Genomic DNA, 20,168 nt, shown 5'->3' with positions numbered 1-20,168 from the left:
TCATTATCTACCTCATTTTAGAGTTGTCCAAACATTTTTCTGGCCAATAGGATTCTAAGAAATCTATCTTGTAAGACTCCTCACATACTAGGATGCATTGATATGCTAGTGACTTGTATAATATCACTTTGAGTTTTCCCTCCTGGGAAGACCAGCCTGGGCCTCTCCTATGGCCGAGGCCTGACACATATAGGTTGCTCATGGACCTGAAAGAAGAGCATTAAGATACATAAGCTTATGTGGGCACCGGTGACCCAAACATGTTACCCTTTCTACTCGAGGCTGAGTTCGGAGTTTGAAGTCAGCCTGAGCAGAAAAGTCCATGAATGCTCTTTTCTCCAATTAACTGGGAAGAAGTCTGAAATGGAGGTGAATGGCTCAAGTGGTAGAGAATCAGCCTTGAATAAAGAAGTAAAGGGTAGCATTCAGTTCCTGAGTTCAAGCCCCACTACGGCACACACACACACACACACACACACACACACACACACACACACACACACACACACACACACACACACACACACACACACACACACACACACACACACACACACACACACACACACACACACACACACACACACACACACACGATACTTGGGCTTAGTGAATGTGAATTAACCACTTTTATGTATCATAAGCAAAGGAAAATATATCCCCATCTGACTGAAATTTCCAGATAGGAACTTAATTTTGTGAGAAATTGATGTAAAAATCAATGGAAGATGGATAATTCAGGTTATTGATGAAAATATTGGACAAACTCAAGTATACAGTCTGTCTTAAGAGGAAGAAGGAAGCCAGTTTGCTGTTAAGGCTATATTTTAGCTCCTTCAGCAAGGGTACTAAAGCCAGGCCCTGCCTTGGTTGGTCCTGCACTTGCAGTTGATGTGGGGTGGCTGAATGTTGGAAAGCTTCATTGGAGTGTGTCATGAAGTGAAAAATCTTCGTCATCGACCACCCAGAGGTAGGGCTTCATGTTCTTCCTGTCGTCTGGGAGGAGACAAGACAATGTTTTTGTCATCATCTTTAATTATTTTGTTTCTGGGAGGCAGTTGCACTCCAGATAAAAATTACCATTAATTAATTGCACAGACCAGTTGTGCTATTTTCTATTCAAGCATTAAAATATGGAGGATTTCTGTCTGTTGGCTTTACATCTGTCTTTTACCATAATATCACAACAGAGAAATAACTTCTCAATGGGGAAGACTGTATGCTACTCCAATTGCCTTTAATTAGGGGGAATAATCACAAGCTCAAAAGAGTAACAGGCTTGAAGTCAGTTAAAAATCAGAGTAATCAGCTGGGGAAACATCAATCTGGTAAATCTTAATTTGTAATAACTTCTGTTCACTGAGTAACTTTTCTTCCCTTCCTCCCCCCTCCCCCACACTGCCCCGTTTCTCAGATTAGAATTTGAACATTAAAAAGAGATGTGGCAAGCTGGGTGCCAGTGGCTCACCCCTGTAATCCTAGCTACTCAGTAGGTTGAGATCTGAGGATTATGGTTCAAAGCCAGCCTAGGCAGGAAAGTCCCTGAGATTTTTTTTTTGTCGGTCATGGGGCTTGAACTCTGGGCCTGAATGCTGTCCCTCAGTTCTTCAGCTCAAGGCAAGTGCTCTACCACTTGAGCCACTGTGCCACTTTGGTTTTCTGAGTGGTTTATTGGAGATTAGAGTCTCATGGCTTTTCCTGCCTGGGCTGGCTTTGAACCACCATCCTCAGATCTCAGCTTCTGTGTCACTAGGATTACAGGCGTGAGCTACTAGTGCCGGCAACAACAACAACCACAACAAAAACAACAACCACAACAAAAAAATAACAACCACAACAAAAAAAAGCCAGAAGTGGAGCTGTTGCTCAAGCGATAGAGTGCTACTTCGAGCAATAAAGCTCAGGGACAGCAGCTAGGCCCTTAGTTCAAGTCATCTCTCCCTCCAAAAAATGTGATAAGGGAGAAATTAAAATCTGTGCAAGCAAGAGTCCCCTCCTTGAGTTCAGAACAAACAGGACTAAGAATTAGGTTTGGGTATCCTGATGTAATGACTCTGGTGGATGTGGTCTCAATTTAGCTGGAGAGAAACAGACCAAGTGAGATATAAATCTTCAAGCAGTGTTTCCTAGAGATGTGTGTGTGTGTGTGTGTGTGTGTGTGTGTGTGTGTGTGTGTGTGTGTGTGTGTGTGTGTGTGTGTGTGTGTGTGTGTGTGTGTGTGTGATCATTTAACACAGATTGCTGGCTGTCTTCTAATTTTTTTAAACAGACTTTCTAGTTTTTAAAACAAGGAAACTTCAAGAACATTTAATATCTAGACTACATGGTTTTGTTCATTTTTCTTGAGGTTGGTTTCCATATGCTTCAAGAAAGCATAAGATTTGAGGTTAATATTTTCAAAGGCCTTTTTTGCTTGTTTTGGTACTGGGTAGTGAACCCATGATCTCATACATACTAGACAAATCCTTGGAACAATGAATGAATTCTATATATCTCCAGTACATTTTCAAGATTTGTTTGTTTACTTGGTGCCAGTACTTAGGCTTGAACTCAGAATTTCATACTCTTGCTTAGCTTTTTTGCCCAGAGCCAGAGCTTTACCACTTGCATCACGCCTTGGCGCTTCAGGCTTTTTGCTGGTTAATTGGAGATAAGAGTCTTTTGGATTTGTCTACCTGGGCTGACTTGAACTACTTCCCTCAGTTCTCAGCCTCCTGAGTAGCTAGGATTGCAGCTGTGAGCCCTCAGTGCCCAGCTCACTCTCACGATTTTAAGTTACTATACCTGAGGAAAAAGACATAAACTCAAGGGAACAGGTGGTTGTTTTTCTTGGTGGAATGAAGAGAGATCTGGCTTTCTTGGCAGGCGTGTGCTGGATAATTCAGTTGAGGGGACAAGAACCCAAACCGACATGGTGCCTTAGTTCTATGGACCCCTATTTGCTCATGAAAGTTCCTGGCAGTTAGTGCCCTTCCAGATAGTCAAAATTTCTTTAAAAATCTGCTCATTTCTTTTCCACATAAAGAATAGGACCTGTGTAGACCGGGCTGTGGTTGTTACAATATGTATCAGCTGTCAGAGAAGGAAGAGTGTTCCTCAAGGAAATTAGCAGTGTTGTCTGTGGTGATGAAGCAGCGTGTGCTTGCCTTAATTACACTTCTGAGAATGCGTCCCATCCTAAAACTCTCTGCGACCCATTGAGGAGATCCTGTGCATCTGTCTCCCTCCCTCTTCCACAGAAAGTGAAAACTAAGGAATTATAAGGCTGGGCTTGTGGAAGGAGTGTGATCTGGGGTTGTGGACCCAAGGGCTTCACAGGCTGTTGACTGGTAAGATGAATGAAATGACTTCGTGGTCCCCACTGAATTACTGTAGAGCATGTTGCCACTTACTGGGTGATAAGCTGTCCAAAGGCATTTCTGTCTTTTGATGGGTTCCTTTGGCATGTGGAGTAGGTAGGGCTGGCCTCCTTCTTGACTTCATGCAGAACTTGTGCTCATATTGGGTGTTTGGGTCCATCATACCCTTTCCCTTCTGATCTAGTTTTTCTGTACTGAGTCACCCCTTACATTGTAACACAAGGCTTTTCCTAGTTCTCTTGTTTTTTTCTCTCTCTCTCTGGCTTATTTTTTGTTATTCATGGGGCTCGAACTCAGGTCCTGTGCACGGTCCTTGAAGATTTTTGCTCAAGGGTAGTGCTCTACTGCTTGGAGCCACAGCTTTACTTCTGGTTTTCTAGTGGTTAATTAGAGATAAGAGTTTCATGGACTTTCCTGCCTAGATTCTCAGATTTTAGCTTCCTGAGTAGCTAGTATGACAATTATGGGTCACCAGCTCCCAGCTTTGATTTTTTTTTATTCTTCTGATATAAACAGTGTCTGGCACTAGTGGCTCATGCCTGTCATCCTAGCTACTCAGGAGACTGAGATCTGAGGATCATAGTGTGAAGTCAGCCCTGGCAGGATAACCCTGTCAGACTCTTTGTCTCCAGTTATCCGCAGAACACCAGAAGTGGACATGTGGTTCAAGTGGTAGATTGTTAGTTTTGAGTGAAAAAGCTAAAGGACTGTGCTCAGGCAAGACCCAGAACACAAAAAAACAAACAAAAACTAGTTATCTTTCAATCTGGAGTATATGCAGTTCTCTTTATTAATGCTCTTTCACTGATTTGCATACTGCAGTGGTAAAAAAACCAAACAACTTCAGTTTCTTCCCATTGCATCAACTTCCCTTTTCTGTAGGACTCTCTCTTCGACCCCTTCAGAATGCCCTATAACTTTGTCAAGATAGGTTGAGCATGACTTTTTCGCTCATTATACCAGGAGGTCATTTTAATAGAGGCATTTAATTTGAATGTGGGTTTTAGGGTAACTTTTGAATATTTTAATTACCAGTAAGACAATTTCTTAATGTTACAGACACACACACACACACACACACACACACACACACACACACACACACACACACGGACTTTTGAATATTTTAATTACCAGTAAGACAATTTCTTAATGTTACAGACACACACACACACACACACACACACACACACAGTCACGCGGAAGCCTGAAAATAGCTTGCTTTCTTTGGAGAAAGACATGGCTGAGGGCTGAGCATGCATAGTAATAACTTTCTACCCATTCACCAGGGACTGTCTAAGAATATCTCCCAAACTAATGAATAATGACACAGTAGTTAGCATGGTGGCATCAGCAGGTGGCTGTTACAGCAAGGGTGAAAGTGTCTATGTGCCACAACTAATTGCACCCTAGAGAACTGGGCAGAATGATTATTGTTCTTTACAATGCAATATGATTTTTGTTCTTTTGGCACTTACTAAACCTCAGTGGATAGAACTGCGGTACACCTAGAGAAATAGAGACTAGAAGAAACTGAGGTTGGGGGCATGTGGTGGCTGTGTTACTTGGGAGGTAGGGATAGTGGGAGGAGCATACAGTTTGAGGCTGGCATCCAGCAAAAAAGAAACTCATGAGACTCCATCTCATCCAGTGGCTGGGAATGGTGGCACGCTTCTGTCATCCCAGCTACTGAGGTAGCACAGTGCTTGGGTATAGTAGTATCTACCTATCATCCCCAGAGACAAGAGGAAGCACAAATAAGGAAACTCAAAGCCCAGGCCAGCCCAAGTATAAAGCAAGATCCTCTCTTAAAAATAGTAATAATGAATTTAAAGAGAAGAAAAAAAAAAGTAACAAGGAAAATAAAGCATCAGTGCAAAAAAGGGACTGGTGGTGTGGCTCAAGTGGGAACATACCTTCTTAGCAAGCCTTGAGTTCCATTATCCATACGATAAGAAAAAAAAGACAAAGATGGACTCAATCTTTCCCTGAAGCTTTTCAGATGAAAAGAACAACAGCAGCAGCATCAACGCCATCAGCAACTGGCATCCAGGCAACACCAAACTCCCCAGGAAACTTCTAGACTCCCGTACTCTTCTTCTTGTGATCTCTTCTTTACTTCCTCTCCTGCTTCCATCCAGGACCTGTGAAAGGATTCTCAGCGCATGGCAGAGCCGTGACAGATGAGCAGAAAACTGTAATCTGTCCCTGTCTTTTGGGACAAGAGGGGTCATTGTGATGACGAAGGGGTTAAAACTGTCCACACCAACCATGGAAATAATTAGGTTTAATATAAACCTGAGAACTTGTCACTGATGCCACCAGATTACTGCTTTGTAAGAAATCTCTATTAGTCTGTTCCCAAATCATGCTTTTAGAATGCCTGTGGGGAAAAGGTTATTGTTTATGAACACAAATGAGATGATTAAAGATGATGGTGGATTTTTTTTTTATTATTTTGGAAGATGCATTTTGAATTAGCACTTACTTTCAGATAAAACTTGCATAGACGAGTATTTTTTTGTACAGGAGATAGGAAGCCAGGTTTTAATAGCCAAGGCTGTTATTAAGTTTATTAATGTGTAGTGTGGCGTGGCATGAGTTAGCAATGCAAATGGTTACAAGGTGGTCTTTTATTTCATCCTTTTTCGCTTTGCTTTTCTGACAACGAACATAACGAGTAAAAAAAAAATAAGTAGACTATTTTAAACGAAACACTGGCTTGAGAAAAATAAAATGCGCTCTTCATTAGCTTGAAAGAAAAAAATTATATTCATAAAAAACCCCACCAAAATAATAAAGAAAACAAAACAAAAACCACCAGACTACTTAAACAATTGGTTTTGTTTTTGTTTTTGTTTTTTGCAAGTCTACATGATAACCAGGAAGGGGCAAGCATGACTTGAGAACAGGACAAAGAACTCATGCTGGACTAGGGGAAAAAATGGGCAAAGGAGAATGTGAATAACCCGGCTATGTTCAAATCCACAGGTCCCTTTGGCTGGCGTCCTAGCGTACTTTATGAATTGGCCGAAGTCATCACAGAACCGCTAGCTATCAGTTTTGAGAACTCGTGGAGGACTGATGAGATGCTGACGACTGGAAAAGGGCATATTTAGAATCTTCTTCCAGAAAAGGGAACTTGGATGGTGACCCTGGAAATACTCATCAGCTTAACTCTTTGCTGGAATGATCAACTTAACAAAATCTGTAAACTGGCTTTATAGAACCTCAGGAAAGCAGTTTAAAAAAAACAAAAAAAGAACTACATATAAAGTATTGAGCTCACTTCTGAAAGTACACATCTTACACATATCTTGGATTTTCTCTTCTTTATTCTGTGACTTCTTGATAAACATAGATGGGGTTGAGGAATTTTGTAATTGCTAATTTTAAGTATAATTCAAACAGTTTATGACACAACTATTAGTCCTATCATCTCCCAATTAGCTTTTTATCTTGAGAACAGTAGCTTTCATTTAATATATTTCACATGCATGTATCGCTTGGTATAGATTTCATTATGTTAAGGTATTTCACATAATCCTATATAAAATGGTTTGGTGAAGGAATTCTTACTTTAGGAGAATCTATAAAGTTATTTCATATAGAGGTATGATCAGAAGACTGATACATTCTCTTAGTGATGACACTAGGAGAAGAAAATTTCTCCTGACTTTTCTTTCAATTTGATCCAATTGAAGGTGATAAGGATGGTGTGTGCTGACCCGTATCAAGCAAGTGCAGGGCATCTATTCTGAAAGAATTTTATTCTTTGCTAGGTGATGGCCAGCCCCAGCTCCTCCTGAGCTCCAGGCTTGCTCAATGGCTCCCAACTACAGGCGTGGAGGTGGACAGAGGGCAGTGACATTGGCGTGAGGAGGGGTGGTGAATCTGGAGCTTTTCTGATTCATATTGCCATTCCCCCTTGGGTATGGGAGTTTTATTTTCTGCTTAGAAAATACAGTGTCAGTGGGATGGGAATTTAGTGGAAAGGAAGCCATGGAAGAAGATGTATACTTACAGCCAGCTCCGGGGGTGGGTGGGTTTTAGAGCCCCTAATCTTCTTTCCTCTTCTTAGAAAGATAAGTTTAAATAAGCTCAGTCATGGACATGAACAGGAAACTGTTAAAGGAAATGAGATTGTCATTAATCTCCTCTTGACTAGAAATAGATAAGCAATTGAAAAAAAAATTAGGTGGCCAAGGGCATATTTCTTTTTTTTTCTCTTTTTTTTCATTTTTCTTCATAACCTTCCCTCCCTCCCTCCCTCCCTTCCTCCCTCCCTCCCTCCCTTCCTCCCTCCTTCCCTCCTTCCCTCCTTTCCTCCCTCCTTTCCTTCCTTCCTTCCTTGCTTGCTTGCTTGCTTGCTTTCCTTTCCCTCCCTCCCTCCCTCCCTTTCTTCCTTCCTTCCCTTCCTTTCTTCCATCCTTCCTTCCCTCCCTCCCTCCTTGCCTGCCTGCCTGCCTGCCTGCCTCCCTCCCTTCCTTCCTTCCTTCCTTCCCTCCCCCCTCCCTCCCTCCCTCCCCCCTCCCTCCCTCCCTCTTTTCTTTTTTGATTACACTAGGATTTCAACTCAGGCCTTGTGTGTGCTAGACAGGTACTCTACAACTTGAGCCAGATCCCTAGCCCTTTTTCCCTTAGTTATTTTTCAGGTAGAGTCTTGTTCTTTCTGCCTTAGACAGTGAGTTCTACCTCCACCTCCCAAGTAGTTGAGATTACAGGTGTGTACCACCATGCCTTTGTTGACATAGAGTCTCCCTAACTTTTTACCTGGGCTGGCCTTGAATTGTGTGATTCTCTGTGTCTCTGCTGTAAGAACATTTTTTAACACAATATCATTCTGAAAATCTAAAGATTTAAATAGTTTAGCTATTTTTAAAAGTTAAGATAGGCACTGAATAAAATCTGTCTTATTCTAAACATGGCAATTAAGTTTTAGTAACATGTATCAATTGCCCTTTACACTATACATAGCTTTCAGTTTTTAGGGATTATATTTCAGTCAACCATCCATCATCTTTTCAAGTGAGCTAGTGTTTACAATTTCCAAGTTTGATTATTTTTTAAGGATTTGGGGGAGTCTGTAAAGATTACTGATATAATTTATTATGCTAATAAGTGGTTTCTTGTTTGAGACCTCATTTCCAGGTGCAGCAGATATGGCAGATTTATTTTACAGATGTTCATTTGCATACATTTGATGCACTGTGGGTAGAGAGGACCCAATTTCTGAAAAACCCATTATTTTTCACTATGGGCATTATAATATAATTTACTGCAACCCAAAAAGGCTCTTAGGTCATTTCAGGTTTTATTTCCTATTTGAGTAAGTTCTGATTTCAATTATTTGACCAAATTTAAATTATATCTCTGTGTCCACTATGGGAATTTGAAATTATCCATAGTCTGCCCTAGTTAAAGCCAGTTAAAGCTAGAAGAAGAAAGGTTTAGGCAGAAAAGCATTGCAAGAAGAACATTAATTCCTCCTCATTAAAAGAAGATGCGGTAAGATTGAGGAAAGAATTCTTCTGAGCATGAATTACGTCTAGAGATATTTATGCTTAAGAGGAGCAAGCTTTTCTGTTTTTTTTTCTTTTATCTGAAATTTTAATGTAAAGGCAGTAGCAGTTGACAAAGGAGCAAATATTTTTTGAAGACTGAAACTTTGAGTTTCCTAGTCTTGATTGTATTTCCTAGGATGTCAGGTGATTAATTGGATACTTTTATTTCATAACATTTAGGAATTTGGAGGACAATAAAAAAGTTTTCTTCAATTCACTCTAACCTTTGGGGGATAGAGTCAAGAAGAAATTTTATTCATGTAGAATATTTTATTCATGTAGAATATTTTTGTTCATATATTTGTTAGCTGAGCATGATGGTACCTATCTAGAATCTCTGCACTCATGAGGCCAAAGAGACCAGCCTGGCTCTTTAGCAAGAATCTGTCTCAGAAAAGAAAAAGAAAAAAAGAATAGTAAAAGAAAGGGGAAAAAAATGAGGGAACTATTTCTCCACTCAATTTTAAGGGCTCCATCCTTACCAATGGAAAGGAAAAAACCCTGAGTGTATAGTATTTCTGAGAACGCAAAGCATTTCTTAATCCCAAGAAATTTAAAGTACCATGGTATTAAAAAAAGAAACAGCAGTAAGTTTAGAGGTTTTTTTTTTTTGAAGTTACTCAGAGCTTAACTCAAATTCTAGAATTATCCCAACAGTGCTTTCCGATGGTGAATCTGTTAGAAGTTTTGAAGTACAGCTTGGGGAATGAGCTCAAACAATTAGGAGCTGTATGAAAGCATCTGCTCCCCTGTCCATAATGTAGGGGAAATGAGGACATCCTACAGCTCTGAAGGACTTAAGCTGCATCTACAGCTTGCACACACTCCCAGTTCATGGCCCAGGCCTGGCTTTAGTAGATGCTCTTTACCTCCCTGCCTCCCGTTCTCAACATCCAGTTACTTTGCCTCTTACATGGACAAGATTACATTAAAATGAACTGGGAAACTCAAGCATCTATTGACCTACCCTACTATCATCCACAGACTTCGACCTTTTTGCTTTCTTTTAAGATGGCTTCTTCGTCTACTCATAGTAGTTTAGTAAATGTATAGGGATTTAAATGCAAAGAATATGATTAAAGAAAAATAAAACACTGATGGTCATTTGCTTCAAGGCTAACGTTCTTCAGATCTGGAAAAACAGTTCCCTAGACACACATGAACGTGTTTTGTTCCCATTCTTATTTTCATAAGAGCTTCAGGTTTACAAATTTGAGGGTATAAAACGAGTGAGCTGCAGATGTGCATTTTCCTTGGAGTTTAGACTGTGATTTACACAGTAGGAGTATAAATGGCGTTCCGTCCTTACTGCATCTGGCATGAATCCAGCCAGGACATGAAGCAGATGATGGCGAATCGCCGACTCTTTCCTTTGAACAGAGAAACCAGCAGTAGTGGCAGCCTGTGGGAGATCTGAGATGGGCATGCCTGAATCTCTCTGTAAAGTGCCTGAAAGTTGTACCTAGGTCCCTTTCATGGTTAAGGAAAAAACAAAGAGACGGTATAGAAAATAAAGTTCTAGACAATATGTTGGACTTATGCAGATTCTTTCATGTAATATTTAATTCATTTTTATAAACTTGTATTCAGGCTGATGGACGGTGTGTCAACTTTGAGGTGGAGAAGCCAGGGACATAGAAACAGAAGTGTCCATTCTCAGTTCCAAACAAATGGCTAGAAACTGATATGTGTGTGTGTGTGGTGGTGGTGGTGGTACTGGAGATTGAATCCATTGCGCTCTACCTTGAACTTCATCTTCAGGCCAAGACGGTCTTAAAAGTGATCAGCTGATGACTTAGAATAAAACCACACACATATACACTCACACGTGCGCGCACACCCACACACACACACAACAATGCTCTATAAAATCCAATAAGTTGTGCAGAGCAAAGCAAACTTGGCTTTCTGTTATAGAATTTTTAATTTTACTGTTACCTGTCAATATTTCCTATATCAGATATTTTACACTGTTAGGTTTTTGATCTAAAAATTATCTGTTTTATATGATTGTTTCTATTTTAAATCTCGAGTGAGACAAAATCAAATAACATTCTAGTCTGTAATCATTCATTAGTCATTATTTTTGATACGTCCATAAAAAGCAAATGGAGATAAATAATGACAACTAGTTTAGAAAAATAAGCTGCATAACTAACTCTGTTTTTACTTGTTGAAATATTTTACACTTCTTTAAGATCTGGAAACTTTTTTTTTTGTTGTTGTTGCTATCAATTATAGATTTTAGATGACAGTAAGGTTAATCACAGTAAGAGCTCAGTGGTTTTTTTTTTTTTTTAACACAATGTTGTCAGAATTTCTCCCACTGAACCAAAAACATAGATCAACTTCTAAATGCTTAAGATGAAAAGCGTCTTAAGCATTTGTGTAGATAAATTCTGTATCATGCCCTTGATTAGATCAACTTTCCCTTATTCCAAAATGAAATATTGTGTTGATCCAGGGTTCAGTGATATTGTCGATTGCAGTGGTAGCCTGGTTTCTTGGCCATGTTCTGAAAACTGATTTATTACAACATGGAAAGTTGTTCTTTGTTCATCTTTGCAGAAATCTGAGAAATCAACCTGTATTTTATCTAAGTAGCCAAACTGATTCGCCTTAATTGAAAGCTAGCCTTCATGTTGTAAAGGTAATTGCAAATTGACCACCTTTGTTCTTTCCTTTTAGTTATCTTTTATAAAAAGGGATTGTGCACGAAGACCATGAAAAGCCTAATTGAGACATCCTCATGAACCATGTCATGTATGCCCATGCAGCACTGCGATTCTCCAACATCTGTCCACCCTTCAATAAATGTTACGGCTTTCACTGCAGTCCTGCCTTGGCCTCTTTTGTAAATTGTTCCCATTTTGATGAATGCAGTCGTTGGTGTGCTGTCTAAATTGACAATAGATAAGTGTTTATAGCATAATAGCATTACAGTCAGCATGGGAAATCAGAGTTCCAACCAAGTCTCCCACATTGCATGCAAAGGCAGCCCGGATTATTCTGTACATGTGCTGAAAGGCTTGTTGTACTTGTTACCTAGGAGTTGTGTGGCTTCCTCTTGTGAGATTTTGGGCAGTTGTAGGGGGGGTGGAGTGGTGGGGTGCATGAACTGGTAGAAGGGGTCCTGCATGGAGTTTCTCAACATACATGTCCATTACCGAAGATGCTTAGGATTCAGCGATGGAAAAGCAGTATCTCAGGGGTCATTAGATGCAGAGTCCTGGGTTCAAATCCCAGCATACCTCCTCTCTGGCTTCAGAACCTTGGGCAAATAGAATTGCTTTTGTACCTGTTTAGCTCAGTGGCTAGTTCCCAAACATTGATTTGAATAAGTTTTGTGACAGATATTTGGGAGTTATAGCTAAATGTCATGATGATTATGAATGATGGTTTTGATTGCCACTGAATATAAGAGGAAAGTTAATGATTAAAAACAATTAAGTAGTTGTACAGAGGGGTTTCAGTATGTCAGCTTATGAGTATAATGCATCTTTTGTTATTTTTGTTATCTTTAAGTAATTGTACAAAGGAGTTGCCATTCAACAAAGCAGTTTATGAATACAGTGTGTCTTGATCAATTTTACCCCTTTCCACATTCTCACCCATCCCTTCCAACCTACTGCGTTCTTCATTTTTCTCATTTCTGTAGTAAATATATTGAATTCTTGACTGCATTCTCCCTGATTTCTTTTCTTCATTTGTCTCCTGCTCTCCCCTTAACTCCAACCATACCTCTGCAAGTACTCATTTCCTGGTACTTATTTTGTTGAGCTTTGACTTTGCCTTTCTAAGGAATTGCAATATTGGAGTTATTTCTTGAATCTACCATGTGTCAGTGAATAACATTTGTAACCTCTTGTGTATCACCCAGTGTGTTAACTTACAGGTTTATAGGCTAATTCTAGCTTCCACATAGGAGGGAAAACATGCAATATTAGTCTCAGTCGATCTGACGTACTTGATTTGACTTTTTTCCCTAAGCATCTTGATCTACGTCAGCCTTACATTGTTCTCCCCATCTCTCCCAACCCCAACCATCTCTTCAAGTTATCTGGTTCTATCGTTACCTATGTCCATGAAACGTTATGACTGTGTTTGCCTACCTTGAGGGAGAATTTAAAGTGAAAAAGCTGGCAGATGTAGGCGAAGAGTAATATGTAGAATTTGAAATTTCACATGGAAAGATCTTTAAGGATGACCTAGTCAGCTTCAGAAGTTGTGTAGTTAAGTCAGTAAGGAGTCATGATCTGTGCAGCCCCTGGTGACAACCCAGGCTGTTGACTGGTGATTACACTTCTCCTACGTCCTCTACTCCTGGCTTTGTCTGATGCAAATCCTAGAATATATACCTAAAAGGTTTCCATGGCCTTTTCCATCTTTCTAGATTGAATTTAGTTTTAACTTAGTTTCATGTTTTCAACGCATGGCCTTGGTCGTTATATCCCCAAACCAAAGCTTTACCCACCAGGACGGCCAGCACATTGTCTTTTAGCTCCTCGTACTTCTGACCCTCATGAGCATATTTAGAAACATTCACAATACTGGCGGGAAAAACGGAGTTTACTTTTACATTGGGAAGTACATATATTTAGTAAAGCTCACTGGTAAATTTTTGGCAAAGAATAAGATGGACATGGTGGCATATGTCTATAATCAGGAGGTGGAAGCAGGAGAATCATGTGTTCAAGGACAGCCCAGGAAAGATGAATAAAACGCTATCTCAGATACAAATTCAAGCAACAGGACTTGGGGGCGTGGCTCACATGGTACAGTACCTGCCTGGCATCTGAGAGTCCCTGGGCTCAATTTCTATTACCAGAAAAAACAAAGCAGGCAGGAAAGAGGAAAGGAAGGAAGCTTGGCTTATGTCATTAATGAAATCATTTCACCGAAGGCAGTCTTTCATCTGAATCTCTGGGTCATGAATACTTCTAGTCTCATTCCAGAGCATCTGCTGCCCTACTGAGGTGATTTTTTTTTTAATTTAAGAGGAGTTTTGAACAATTTTAAATGAAAACCTCACTTTGGGGCCTCTCTGAGAATTGCCCTGAGGATTGAGTACATTCATGTAATTATGGACACTTTTCTGGCCAGCCTCCTTCACATTAACATATCGCTGGGTCCCAGTAACAGGAGGTCAGTGGAGTCTCATCTGTTTCTTGTTTGAGCAGTGAGCAACAATGTGAACTGTGTCTATTCAGTGTACATTCCTTTATGTTACCTTCATCCCAGTCAGTTCATTTTGGAAGTTAATCTTCAGCTTCATTTTGGAAGTTCATCTATACAACGGCATTTGTACAAATAACCATTCTGAGTGAAGAATAGACCTCTGGATTTATTTTAAAAGGTTTACCTATAAATCAGAAGCCCTGAGTCCAATCTCTGTTACCCCGGTGAGTCGATCTGTCTAAGCCATCGTCCTCTTCCACCTTCTATCTCCTGTCGGTAAAGGTGTTCAGGGACAGCATTCCCAAACACGCCCTGTGAGAGGTTGGAGGAACAGATGGCATCTATGAATGACCTCATGTTCTTTAAGACAAAGTCACTGATGGATGTGATGTGGTGTGGAGTTTTGGATGACCTCTATCAGGCTGTGAATGCTTGTCCTTAGTGCAAGTGTGTCGCTTGGCACCTTGTTGCTGCTCAGCCATATTGTTGAATGAATGAATTCATGAATGGATGACAGAATGAATGAGTGGGCTAAGTGAATTTTCATGCCTGCGGAGAGTGTACTATGAAGATGTACAGGTTGGTTCCACAAGGCATTTCTAACTTTCAAAGACACTTGGGAGTATCCCATGATCTGTTGTGTTTGAAAGGTCAACATCTCTGTCATTCTCAAATCCGGGAAGTCAGGTTTCCTCTGATCAGAAGTTAATCTTGGGGTGTGGTTCTTTTGTTTCTCAGGACTTTGCTGATTTCTTTGGGATAAAGTAGTGCAAATCAGTTATCTGGTACAATTGCGTACACACAAGAAGATTAACTTGTGCAGAAATATATTTGGCACAGCAATTTGTGAAGGCACATGCAAATGGGAAAATGATACTGTGTTTGAATTAAGATTTTCTTTTCATCATGTTTTCCTCCTCTAAATTGTGAGAGGAATGTCATCTATTCCCGCAATTAAAACTAATAACTATCCACCTATCCCTGCAATTAAAGCTAATCAAACTATGGTTAATGAACTTATCCCATACGTGTTAGCATATGGTATGCTGCCAGACAAAATACAAAGATGTTCTGATGATCTGTTCTACACAAATGCTATCTTTTTTTTTATTGTTGTTGTAAAACAGTTATTTTCACCTTCTCTTTCAGATATATTTGATGTACATTTGTGACTCATGATTTTGTCTCTGGAAATACTTAACTTTTCTTCTTTGCTAGTTACTTTTGCCTTTTACCACAAGAAAAAAGAGAAGAGTAGTTAGGAATGGTCCAGGGTTGTGTAGACTTCAGTTTGAGGCCCATGAAACAGCTGCTTGACCCACAGTGCCTGGCTGCTCAGCCGGGACTGCATGGCTTGTCTGTCTTCCTCTGATATGATATGCATGAATGCCACGCAAGGAAAGCTTCAAGTCACAAAAACCTGGGTAGAAATCCCAGCTCCCTTTTGATTATATACAATCCTTTCTTTCTTCCTTTTTTTTTTTTTTTTTATCGGTGTGGGGCCTGATCTCTGTCCCTCAGCTCTTCAGCTCAGGGCTAGTGCTCTACCACTTGAGCCACAGCACCACTTCTGGCTTTTTCTGCTTATGTGGTGCTGAGGAATTGAACTCAATGCAAGGCAAGCGCTCTACCACTGAGCCACCTTCTCAGCCCCTACAATCTTTTCTAGTATGTTCTGTCATCTGCAAAGTCAGGTGAATAACCTCTAACACACAAGCTGAGAAAGGGCCTTATGTTGGAGGAACACAAGTCTTTTGTGCATGCACGTGTATGTATATGTGTTTGCCCGTGTGTGCAGATAAATGCACATGTGCGCACCATTACTGGGGCTTGAACTCAGGACCTAGGCACTGTCTCTGAACTTTTTTAGCTCAAGGCTGGTACTCTGCCACTTGAACCACAGCTCCATTTCTAGTTTTTCTGTTTCTTTTGGAGGCAAGAGTAGTTATTTGGAGATGAATCCCATGGCCTTTCCCTACCCAGGTTGTCTTTGATCACTGATCCTTAGATTTCAGCCTTCTGAGTAGCTAGGATTGTAGGCATGTGTCACCAGGACCTGTGTTGTTGGGTAGAGAGTTCAGGGGTGGGGTCATAAGGGAACAGTTTGTGACTTACAATGACATTGCTTTCAAGATCGTGTTAGAGAAAAAGCTTACATCATGAATCAGTTCTAGAATGGCATTACAAAATAAAGTTTCCAGCACATAATAGGACATTTAATAGATGCCAGGACAATTCACATCACTTTCCACATACTTTCCTATGTGATCTTCATGACAGCCCTATGCAGTTTCTCCTACAGTTTATCCCCCTTTTTTTACAGATAAGAAATGTGAGGTAAAGATGTGGTTTTGGTAATTTCCCCAAGGCCACAGATCCAGTAAGCCAAGAAAAGCTGGAACTTCAGTCTCAAAAGTATCATGTATGGGAGCTACATTTAACATAAGAATCAAATATGTAAAACAGCAGATCTATACGTTTTCAAAAGGTGTTGGAAGGCTGAAGGGACCTGTTGAAGATCGTGTCTTAACCTGTCTTGTATTACTGTGATAGAATACCTGAGACAGAGTAATTTATAGAGAACAGACGTTGTTTTAATTTTAGCTCTACCATCTGGAAGTCCAGGATCAGCATCCTAACTGTTTTGATTGTCTGATGAGGGATTTGTCCAGATGGATGCTGAGATCACTCTGACCTTACCGAACCGAAAGCAGAGGAGCAAGAGAGCAGGTGCAGTGCTGAAGCCTCTTTTAAAGGGCCCTAAAACGCATAAGGAAGGCAAGCTCTTGAACTTGGCACTTCTTGAAAGAGCCTTATCCTAGTTTTGGAGGAGCCGTATTTAAAATCGTCACATCCTCACTTGGCACCTCAAAATTCATTTCTTTTTTACCTGCAGAAATACATGTCATTCCCTCCCAGTAGTTCCCAATGCCCAATAACTGGAAAAGTACAAGTTGAGAGTGTCATTTATCATCTTATTCAGATTTGGGTGACACTCAGAGACAGGTTGAATCCTGAGGCCAGTTGATGTTCAGCTGTGAACCTGTGATGTCTGTCAAAGGGGTTCTGTGCTTCCAAAATAAAATGTGGGGCAGGGAGAGGACTTATGCTTTTATCTTAAAAGGGAACAGCGGGACAAAGGATTGAGTAGCAGGCCCCAAGGAAGACCAGAACCCCGTGAACAAGCATTGACTCTCAAAGCTCCAGAATACGTTTTCTAGACTCCATGTCCGGCTGTCTGGACACACTGGGGCCAAAGTTGGGCTCTGAAAGTTCCAGGTGACCCAGTCCTTATGGCTTTGCACCACAGGTCCTCTGCCTGAGTGGGTTCAAGTGCCTATGCCGCGCTCAGGCTGGCTTCGAACACTCCGGGCCTTCCAGTCTGGGGTCTCCAGGGCAGCCCTGTGTCTGCTACCCTTATGAGCATTGTCCTGGTCAGGAATCTGTGTGGCAGCTTCAGCCCTTGGGTATTTTTCTACTTTGAGATTTCTTCCAGCAGCAATCTTAGAACACCACTCCTAAGCTCTGCCTTCCACAAAGTCCTCGGGTCTGTAAACAGAATCCAGCCAGATATTCCAACACTAGTTACCAGTGTCTCCAACTCCTTCTTTCCCATCTGTGGCTCTGCTGGCCTCACAGTCCTGTGGCCTGTGGATGTGTCGTTCATGGAGCCCGCACCTCTCGGTTCCATCCAGACGCTTCTGAAATTTTATGCTGGAACCTCTCTGAAGATGATCATGCATCCAATGCCCATCTTTTCTCGAATGGCCAGGCAGTGCTTTGTTGGCTAAAATGGCATGGATTTGGGGCTTAGTGTTTGTGTCACAGGCATGGCAGCCATATTTCTACCTGGTAGCCTCCATCTGTCAATCAAAATCGACTGTAGTTGTCCTCCACCCTGATTTCATAGGTTTCAATGCAGAAATTTGTGCATTCAAATCCATGGACTATGCCTGTCTGTCAAGTATGAGGAATTTCTGAGTGTTCACTTTATTTGAGCTATTGTCCTTCGGCTTTGTCAATAACAATGCATTAGTTACCGTGCCTCTAGACTCAGTAGAAGAATTTATTTGCTTTTTTGTTGTTGTTTTTTTTTGAGTTGACCCTGTGCTAATATTCTCCAGCGTGTCTCCAGCATGATTTACCCCCACAGACCTATAATCCATATTGGTTATGTTTGGCTTACTGCCATTATTCTATATTTTATGGAGACCCCTGGTGCATGGAAGTCTTTAAACAATGACTTAAATATTCCTTTATAAAATTTAGCACCTTCCCCCATGGAACAATAATATATATTTTTACTTGGGTACTTTTGTTTTAAATAATGCTGTCCAATTATAGGGAAACTCTTTTTGCTACCAAAATACCTGCTCACAATTTCAAGCAAGAACTTTGGGCTCACTGCTGCTCAGGGTAAGAAATACTGTGTATTTTCACTACAATTCTAAGTGGCAACTCAGGTTACTATTTAGAACATTTAGGATTTTATTCCTTGTAACCAGGGCATATGTGGTATATTGCAAATAGTGTGAGCGTGGGGATCAGGACACTGTGAGTGTAGTAGCCTTCAAAAGCAAAAAGAGGTGGAAGTAGAAAAGCATAAAAACAAAAAAACTAAGTACTTTCAGTCATCAGAGAAAGCTGTATACAAATTCCATTTAATTCTCCTAAGAACTCAAGGAAACAATTGTTATTACTGATCTATATTGGTTTTTAACTGCTTTTCTTCTCTGTTTCCTAAGGATTGCTAAATTGTCTTTTGAAATTGCCATAGAGATTCTGAGAAAAAGTGAACTTTTTGAAATTCTTAAACCCAAATAAAAATATCGTTCCATTGCACAATCTGATTCTCACTCTAAGTTATTAATGATCTATCTATATATCTATCTGTTTCTCTTTTTCTCTTGACAGGGCCTAATGTTCCCACATGGCTGGTTTACTAGGGTAGTGCTCTACCACTTGAGCCATGCTCTAGTCAAGCAATTTGCAGGTTATTTGGAGATGGAGTTCTCATAGACTCTTCTGCCCAGCTGGCTTTGAACTAACAGATTTCAGAGTTTTGAGTAGCTAAAATTACAAGCATGAGACACTAGCATTTGGCTTTCTTTTTCCTTCCTTCCTTCCTTCCTTCCTTCCTTCCTTCCTTCCTTCCTTCCTTCCTTCCTTCCTTCTTTCCTCTCTCTCTCTCTCTCTCTCTCTCTCTCTCTCTCTCTCTCTCTCTCTCTCTCTCTCTCTCTCTCTCTCTCTCTCTCCTTTTTAAATTACAAAACTCAGCTGGCAGCATCATACCAATCTCCAGGATGCCTCAGTGCCTGTGATTGTTCTCTACGATGACTAAATTAAAGGAGCTTTTGCTTAGATGATCAGGTATATTTTTCCTGGACCTTTGAATGAGGCAAACTAACATCCTCTGAACTCTTGTGTATCAATACCCATCCTGCTGCTTGCCTAACAAATTATGGCTTCCAGTAGTTCTCGGGAAAATTATGTTATTGCCCTCACCAAATGGAAGGTAAAATTGATATTAATTACTTGTTTAATAAGAAGGTAATTCAATAATTTGGTAAGTACAAGAAAGGCATAATCTTGAGAACACTGAAATCGCTGCCTCAACTTTTTTAGCCTCTCCTCCCACTAATGGCTGCCTCCTTGCCCTCCCCCATCCCTCCTTTCGGTTCTTGCTCTTTTTACTGCTTAGAACTGACAAGCAAATGAATTGAATATGTCTCTCAGCCATATTCATATGCTTTTATTTTTCTGTACTTTAATCTTCTTCCAAGTGCATTTGAAGAATAAGTAAGCATACTTTCTAAAAATCTTGGCATATTTCCTGGCTTGAGAGGTGTAAGGAGAGGTTTGGCAAAAGAAGTGATTTTTGAATGAAAAATTAAGTCAATACTTACACTGAAAACTCCCAGAGACAACATTCATATAAACCAAAGTAGCCTTTTCCAGTAAAGAAAATAGCCAAGTGTATGTGATTTTAGTGATGGAAGGTTTTTTTTTTTTTTTAAAGCAGCAACTGACTATGTATGTAAAGCTAGTGTTTTAGTGTACGCATAAC

General features: G+C 40.4%; 1 protein-coding gene across 3 annotated transcripts in view; it reads left to right on the top strand.

The window, feature by feature from the left end:
• LOC138819300 (sterile alpha motif domain-containing protein 5) overlaps positions 1-20,168 on the top strand; it is an 826,789-nt gene that overhangs the window by 39,389 nt on the left and 767,232 nt on the right. Inside the window, exon 2 of one of the 3 annotated variants that reach the window (XM_070010739.1) lies at positions 6,351-7,758. The exons of the other annotated variants lie outside the window; for them this stretch is intronic. Within the exon in view, the coding sequence (XP_069866840.1) occupies positions 6,351-6,413 (63 nt within the window). The 3' untranslated portion in view covers positions 6,414-7,758. Of the gene's footprint in view, positions 1-6,350; positions 7,759-20,168 lie in introns of those variants that run through there. 3 annotated transcript variants of the gene reach the window in all.

Source organism: Dipodomys merriami, unplaced genomic scaffold, assembly GCF_024711535.1.
Source record: "Dipodomys merriami isolate MVZ:Mamm:240054 unplaced genomic scaffold, mDipMer1.0.p SCAF_8, whole genome shotgun sequence".
Classification (NCBI taxonomy): Eukaryota; Metazoa; Chordata; class Mammalia; order Rodentia; family Heteromyidae; genus Dipodomys; species Dipodomys merriami.
The sequence above is the reverse complement of the archived record's forward strand: the minus strand, read 5'-3'. Positions and strand labels throughout refer to the sequence as shown.